The 8,618-nt window shown below is 40.0% G+C and overlaps 1 protein-coding gene across 1 annotated transcript; it reads right to left on the bottom strand.

Annotated features, from left to right (window-relative positions):
- Positions 1–259: 259 nt before the first annotated feature.
- Positions 260–1,888, bottom strand: LOC123988482. Its single transcript, XM_046288730.1, has 2 exons — positions 1,616–1,888; positions 260–628 (listed from the first exon to the last, which is right to left on the bottom strand). The coding sequence occupies exons 1-2, from the start codon at positions 1,886–1,888 to the stop codon at positions 260–262; spliced, it is 642 nt and encodes a 213-aa protein (XP_046144686.1).
- Positions 1,889–8,618: the final 6,730 nt, after the last annotated feature.

Genomic DNA, 8,618 nt, shown 5'->3' with positions numbered 1-8,618 from the left:
CAACATAATAATAATAATGACAGTGACAGTGACAGTGACAGTGACAGTGACAATAATAATAATAATAGAAACAATATAAGAAACAGTTTTGTTACAAGTGTAAGATAATATTAACAGTATTTACAATATTTACATCATTGTTTGGTGAAAGAGTACATGTTTCTATGGGTGTAGGTGTTGGTACTTGTGAGTCACATGCAAAAGAAGAGAACGGCGTGGTTAATGTAATCGGTTGAGAGTGAGAAGTGGATGCGTGTGATTAAATGGGTGGATTGTCATATTCTCCCAGTTTTGCCTCGAATAATGTGGTATTAATGATATGCTGGACCATTATTCGTGCATGGGCACTGGGTAATTGCCTAACTTTGATGGCAACTTGTTCTCCAAGTAGGGTGTACTCATCCCTCGGACTTCTATTCCTATACATTTCCTTCATTATATTGTACGCTTCCTTCACCTCGTTGTCAGCTTTCTTTTTCCTGGTTGATATTTTATTTGTAGATAGAGCATATGTTGCGTTTTCAGGTGTTTTCTCAGCAGACTGCTCTTCCACAATGGAAACTGCAGAAGTGCTGCATTCTTCTTGAAAAACATCATTGCAAATTTTCTCCTTTGAACTATTGTTAACCTGGAAGTAAGTCAATGTCTCATAATATCTTTTCTCAGATACCTCAGAATGAAAACGAATAGAAAATTGTAACGAAAGATTACAACGAGAAATGGAATTTTCCAAATTGCGTGGGAGCAATGGACGGGGAGCATGTGTCTATACAAGCACCACTAAATAGTGGCACAGAGTTTTTCAATTACAAAGGATTTTTCAGCATTGTACTGTTTGCCGTAGTTGATGCAAATTACAATTTTATTTATTGCAACGTGGGATGCCAAGGGCGGTTCTGATGGAGGAGCATTTCAAAACTCCAAATTTAATGAATTACTGACAAATGTAAAAATGAAACTCCCTGGTGACTGTGCGTTCCCGGGAAGGACACGTGAAAGTCCATTTGTGTTCCTAGGGGATGATGCTTTTCCACTGACACGAAATATCATGAAACCATATCCGGGGGTTCATGCAAAATTATCCAAAAACAGAATTTTTAATTATCGATTGAGCAGAGCACGAAGAATTTTTGAGAACGTTTTTGGAATAATATCCTCCGTATTTAGAGTATTCAGATACAGCAACCAAAGTAGAACTAGCAGCTGTATACTTACATAATTTTTTAAGGCGAAGTCCATCAAAGAATATTTATAATCCCCCAGGAGCATTCGACAATGAGTGTTCGAACGACGGACATTTTATTCCTCCTGCTTGGAGGGCAGAGTTAACAGAAACAGAGTTAACAGAGTTTGTCAAGTTTTCCGACAGTAGCACGTAGAAGTTCGACAGATGCATAAGAAGTAAGGGAGGAGTTCAAGGAATACTTTTCGACAATAGAAGGAGCCGTACCTTGGCAATATAAAAAATGCTAATCGTGTTTTACTTCTCTGGTTTATTTTGTAATAATAAAAAAATAGTATTTTATTGTAAACCCTACTTACCCTATCTTCTGTATTAACAATTCTCCGTGGTCGATTTTTGTCCTTCAAAAACTGCATATTTTTTAAGGCAAACCACTTCGACTTGTATAGGTACTTCATCGGTGCTAGCACCAGACTTCAAACTTTTTTCTTCTCTTTTCAGTTCTCTTGAAAAATGGCTTAATAGACTTTTAATTTTCCTATCTATTTCCTCTTTCGATTCTCCGAAACACACCGCTATTTCTGTTAATGCATCGTGCCTCTTATTTCTGTCTTTATAAGTTTTATCGCGACAGTCCCATAAGTTGGAACGATTCCGATACATTTCTATCATCTGTAAAACTTTGTCTTGTGTCCATTCCGTCATTTTTCCGAGTTAGAAAATATGAAAACTTTTATAAGCTAACTGTCGCGCGTCTAGATTCGAAGACCGACTTTTGGCTTCGGCACGATCTGTCGTTCGGCTTTGAAAGCCATGCGGCCCAAGCCGAAATGCATGTCCACACTTGCTCGGCATTGCCAAGCGGCTTTGCCGATGGGCAAATGTCAACTCAGCGGGGACGCGGCTTAACATGTACAAAAAGCCGGTGACCGCCCCGACGACTCATCGCGGTGTTATTCGAATTTTGAACAATATGATATAAGTAATATAATATATAAGTAATATTAGTGATATCATACATAAATAATATAAGTAACACAATAATAATAAAAATCATACTATTATATAAAGAGACAGCGTTTGTTTCTATGTACAGAAAAATTTCAAAAACTACTTAACCGATTGACACCAAATTTCAACAGTAGCTTCCTTGCTTTCTCTGGTGTGACATAGGCTATATTATTTTAATAAAAATGATATTACATCCGCGTATAATACGTAAGAATATGTAGAGCGCTCAGCCTATGCCCGCTACTCCATAACTACCGCTCCCAACCGTTAGGTGATTGCCCGTTCGTGCCTACTTAAAAGAGAACTCGCAAAGTTTGTTTGTATATACAGAAAAATTTTGTAACGACCCAGAGTGAGTAGGTTACTGCACCGACTTGTGGGGAGACTCGTATTCTATGTGTTAGGGATTATAGGTTCGTGTGGTGAGCGGTTAAGGAGTGAAATCCAAACACTAATGTGCTAGAACTAATGGAAGTTTGTTTATTCAAAAATATGAGGTAAGTGAATATTAATTGAAATATAATATAAAACAAAATCGCTAGTATTACAATAAGTGCGGCTAGAAATAGGAATACAATAAGAAATTATAATTTGTTCGCCCTAGATTGGGAATACAGCGAGAAATATATAATTAGTAGTTAATATACGAAAATAGAAATTAATGATTAGTATTAGTAATAAATTGTAATAATTAACGATAATAACTGATAGCGCTAATGCGAACGTGGCTTAGTCTTCTACCACAGTCAATACTCTGTTTAATTTCGCTAATAACTTTGGAAACTTAATTCCAGAGGTTTGTGCAAAACTATTGGATTCAAGTTAACCTTTCCTACGGGTCGCGATCGATTTCTGGGATAACCAGAGCTGTGTTATACGCAGGCCGTCTCAAGGAGCTCGGCTCCTCGCCAGCTCTTTACACTTGAGTGTTGGCTTAGCTTAACACCTGTGTAACACGTTGCGTACCGTGAGTAGGAGGTCCACTGATCCGCAGTACTGCACGCCACCAGTGGAAGAGAAGGAATAAGCTATTACTCGCGCTCTATTGCTGTTCAAACAGCTCAGCGCAAGCTTTCCTCTACTGTTCAGAGTATTGTCTGTTCCTGACCGTGGTCAGAGAAGATCTGCGCTGAAACCGTGTGGAACGCCTCTATTTATACTTAGATTTTGCTGAGTCGGCACTTTTTTTCCACATAGAGTTTCTTGGGGTAGCTGGGTTTTCCCCATCACGTGACGGTCTAGCATCCCCACTCTAGAATTTCACCCCACCGTGTGTTCATCGGAGTTGCGCTGGCGCATGCGCGGTCAGACGTCGATAATTTATCGATAAACTGTTTTACCGTCTGACTTATCGACTATACGCTTATCGATGAATTTAACAAACTCAGTTATCGACAAAAATGCAAACTATTTATTACAAAAATTATTATACACATTAAACTAAACATTAACAATAAAAATTAAATAAAATACTTTGTATGAAATATAAAAAGTAATTATAATAAAGAAAATGAAATGAAAAAGGTATTGTGCTTCTTATCGGGTCGTTACACCAGGGTAAAGATGCTTAACCTATTGTATAATAATGACTATAGTTTGATTGAAAATCGTGTAAAATATAAATAGCCTTTGATTCGAATTGTGATCTATTAATATAATTTGTAAGCGCAAGTATATTTTATTACCAAATGACTATCTCGACAATCAGAAATGGGAAAAATAGCAGATTCAATCCGCGAAGGTATGACTTGAATGAAGAGACTCTTATAACCCGAAGGCTTAATAGATCGTCCGTTTTGCCTTGTTGAAATAGAATTATAATGCCGTGCTCGACAAATTAGTAATAAACAGGCTTACCGTGACAATGTAGAATACAATATATGATAATAAGTCGTTTTGTGAATCGCTGAATAGTCGTTGAAAAATCGTTGTTATCTGGAACACCAAGATAGATGAGAGGTTGATGTTGCACTAGCACTTGTCGCGAATCCGATTGCCCTTTTATTGCGAATGAAAATTAAACTAGACGATAGACAAGACACAAGACGAATACGATTTTCGAAGAAATATAATTATTAAACGCGAGTGGATTTAATACGGGAAAATACGCGATCAAACGGATTAAAAGAAAAAGAAAAGAATAGAATTTTAAGAGTATGAAAAGCTTAACGTGCGCGTCGCTGAGTCTTTGCCGCGTATTCGCGACATTCACCCTCGCGACACTCTGCCTAACGGGTAGGACTTGCCGCGCAGCTAATTTACACAAAGTACTTCGACAACTCTTTCTCTAGACGCACGGGCTCCCGTCACGTACTTACACGATTGTTCGACGAAGAGCGATCAGAATCGATCGCGATCCTGGCCGGAAGGACCCGTCGCGAGGACGATGTCCTGCGTGGGGACATCTCAACAAATCATAGCGTGTGACGGTAGCGTCACGTGCGTCGCTATTGGTTAAGGGGGTAGACATGGGTAATAGTAGCGCGTTGACTTTACCGGCAAAAATGGGCCTAAACATGGGTTTACGGGACTACACTTTTCGTCCTTATATGAGAACATTTGGGGCTGAGTGAGGGCTTATTCGAAAGAGGAAGGTCTAATGCAGGGCACTGCACTCATGTTTTCGTGGGATTATGTTCATGTTTAGTAATATAAGCGTCCAAAGTGGAGGAAAAAATCGACAAAATGCAGTCGCGGAATCGAAGCATTTTTAGGCCACTAAAAGAGTGCTGTGATTAAAATCATGAGTGCAGCGCGCTAGCCACAACCCTTACCTGCAAATTAAGATCTATTTTGTCTTCATTTGTTGCGAAATAAGGACGAAAAGTGTAGTCCCGTAAAAGCATTCCCACAGACTAATTCCGCCATTTTGTGGATAATACAGAGCAAGTCACGTGACAAATTCAGTTCAGCTAGTAGTTATAAGGTGGCGTCTAACTAAGAAGGCTGTCGATTTGGAATCATAGCCAAAATCAGGCGTTAGCTTGGCTACGTCACTCGACTGTGTCAGCGAAGGCAAGCGAAAAAGGCAACAACGCCCGAACGCTGAGTGAGACGAACTACAGTCATGTTGTCCTTCTCTCATTCTGAATGTAGAGATCGTCCCTTTTCGCTAAGTTTTGACTGAGGCCCGCCTGGATTTTTCACAGCGGCCCATAACAAACCTCGCTCAAAGAGAAGGTATAACAAGAGAAGAATATACCTCCTCTTTGCAATAATTCTGCAAATGTTTTCATACATAAGTTGTATATGAGATATTTATTTATTTAAATTATTTGCATTCACTCAGAATATTGACTAACACTCCTTTCTTTTTTTTATTAGTTTCGATAAACAAAGTTACTATAGGTTTTTGGAAATACAAGCGTCACGCAATTGGGACGAAGTATATCTTTTTAGTAAAAGATAGGAGAAAGCTATTGATGTAAAAGTTGAATGGTATGACTTATGAAAAATATGAGATATCTCACGAAATATTAGTTTTTTAAACATTGTACTGTTAGATATATAATAGGTAATAGTGAGAGGGAATAGTAGCGAGGGGAGAGAAGGAGAGAAGGAGCCGAGACCCTTCCATTTATTAGTTCTAATACTACTTTTTTATCCAGAATTTTCCAAGTTGATACGAGTAAAGAAAGAAATGCAATTCTATTTAAACAAAAAGTGCATCTGCATTTTTTTAGTGCATCGTTGCATTCACCAAGAAAATGAAGTCATAGAAAAATAAACATTATTATACCATTGAATTTTTACATGAACAGCTTTTTCCTATCTCTTATCAAATTCAAGATATAGCTCGTCCCAATTGCGTGACGCACCCTGTATGCTTTTATTAATTATACAACATTTATTTAAACTAATAACTAATAATTTATTTAAGCTAATAACTTTTTCTAAAAATTATTGTCAGATAGCACGTTCCTTCGGTTCTTCAGAGTATGCATATATTTTTCAGCAGCGAGGGGTGCTACGGTGCGCTATATAAAATCCACGCGTTTGGTCAGTCAGAATTTACCGGAGCAGGACAATTCTATCATTTAGGTTGAAAGAAGGATAGCATGATCACCCTACATCTCACTCTAACCACGTGCCAATGTTTCGCTTTCGTTCTTTAGGCGGACCGTCGCGATGCCTCTGGCGAGATGAGCGTTTGAATGTGTTTGTAAAAATACTTGAGGCGCTGTTGCCTTCCTAGATCGTGTTGTGCGCACGCTAGCTGAGAATTAAACCTTTCAAGTTCGTAAAGGACCACGCAAGTGGTTCCACCAGGCCCAACGAAAAAACTGCTGTAATACCGACGTCGTGAATCGGAGAGGTCACGTGCCGTGTCTACCCCCTTAACGCTATAGCATACGATTCTCCGAGCTGGGACCTTCTCTCATTGAAAGGTAAACGAACTATGTATCGGCCAGTTGAATCACGATCAAGTGTTTGTATGAAGATAGTTTCACAAAGTTTTTCCTCGGGAGACAAGATTTGTTTACGAAGATGCTCCTCAAGTTCCCAAAATTTGGCAATTTGGGAATCTAACTGAGTTGTTGTCACGAAACAATTTGTCATACGTTTTGTTTTTGAACTAATCCCTACTTCTCCCGAAACAATCCAGCCTAGTTGGGTTTCTTGTAATACTGCGGTTCGATTTTTTAGTCGTATTTGCCCGGCACGTAAGAGTCGATAAAATAGATATTTCCCTAACAGAGCATCAATGTCTGCATGTTTCTGAAAGTTAGGATCTGCGAGCTGTACGGTATCAGGAATTTGTAGGTTGTTGACATTTACTGATCGCGACGGTAATTGATTGGTTATTACTGGTAAAGTTAAGAAATTAGCTTCGCACGAGAATTCCGTGACCCTAGATTTTATTTGAGCGCGAACCGAACAATTAACCTGACTTACTTGCTGAGCCAAGCCTAGTACTGGTATATGCATTTTAGTTTTTGGTAATCGTAAGGAGTTTGCTAGTCTTTCAGTTATGAAATTGGATTGAGACCCAGGATCTAAAAGAACGCGACATTCGTGTTCCTGGTTATCCTTGTCTAAGATTTTGATGCGGGCTGTGGCTAGAAGAATCTCAGAATTTCCACAGGATGCTAGTGCTACCGAACTTGTTGCCTGATCGATCGTTACAGCTACGTTATCCAAAAAATGCAGTAGCGTATGATGTTTTCCGTTACATTTTTGACACGTACTCGAACGACACTGTGGGGTGGCATGATTATCTCTGAGACAATTGATGCAAAGATTGGCTGACTTAACCAATTTCAGTCTCTCGCGAGGAGTTTGATTTAAAAGGTTTGGACATTGATTGACATGTTACGTCCCTAGGTATAACCCATTTTCGTCTTTCGCCATTCCAAAGAGGTCTTGCTCTGGAATCCGCGAAACATCAGTGTTCCGTTCGACGGAACATCTGCACGAGGATTTCGAAAGTTAGTTTATGACGGGACCATTATGCTGTTTGAGCTAGGACAGTTCAAGGTTTTTTCTTTCAATTTAGTTTCTCGATTTCTTCTTTGTATTCGCAATTTAATTTTCTTTTTGTCCTCCAGCCGTTTCCCTGTCATAAACTCGGTTATTCCGAAGGGTGAATACAGAATGGTCACTTCCGGACGTACGGTACCTTCTGGTCGACAAATGTTCGCCTGGAGGAAAAACCGCGGTGTTGTCGGACTTTCGGGGTCCTCTCATCGTCAGTGACATTGGTCTCGCCCCACCCTTTCTCGACGAAGACGCGCCAAGGGCGCTAGAGAGGGTGGGCCCAGACCTCAAGGGGCACGCTGATTGGTATTTTTACATTTTTTCGAGGCAGTACCAGTCAGCACTCCTCTCTCGACTCCAACGTCTTCGCGGGGGTCAAGTCGAGAGCGTCTCGACACTTACGTTTTAACCAGCGATCGAAAACGACTTACACTACATCCTTTAAATCTCTCTGGTCTCAATCGTTCTGAGATCCGAATCGAAACAGGCGTTTTATAAACGAAAGTTTAAAAACCCGCGTCGCGACCATCGACGAACTCTAAAGGTACGTTGAGATTTACAACCCCAACGGAGGAAAGAATCCGCGTGGGTGTTCGCGACGAGGCAACGAAACGCGAAGTTGCCATCGTAACATATGGTCTTTCGAGCCGGATTCACGATCTACGGACAAACAGTGCAATCGTGATCCACAAACAGTACTAAAGTGATCTGTTGGATACAACAAAATTACAAGGAGCAACTCAGAGGTTTGCGTGGCAGAGGACGAAGCGACAGGTCCAGAGGAATCAAGCTGGGAGCACATAATTGGGTCAGCAGCATCCATTCCTGCCTACGACAATTCCAACCAACGACGGCACCGCATCAGTCAAGGTAGGCTCGTTGAGAATTGTCGATTGTTTTCCTTTTTTGCTATTTCCTCCTTCACTTCGATCTCATTACGTACGAA

This window comes from Osmia bicornis, chromosome 14 (genome assembly GCF_907164935.1).
Source record: "Osmia bicornis bicornis chromosome 14, iOsmBic2.1, whole genome shotgun sequence".
In the NCBI taxonomy this organism is placed as follows: domain Eukaryota; kingdom Metazoa; phylum Arthropoda; class Insecta; order Hymenoptera; family Megachilidae; genus Osmia; species Osmia bicornis.
The sequence above is the reverse complement of the archived record's forward strand: the minus strand, read 5'-3'. Positions and strand labels throughout refer to the sequence as shown.

Bases quoted from the DNA above. Each gene is read 5' to 3' on its own strand.
- LOC123988482 (XM_046288730.1), bottom strand. From the start codon at position 1,888: ATGACGGAATGGACACAAGACAAAGTTTTACAGATGATAGAAATGTAT. The intron at 629-1,615 runs GTTTGCCTTAAA...ACTTACTTCCAG, and splicing joins TACCTATACAAGTCGAAGTG to GTTAACAATAGTTCAAAGGA.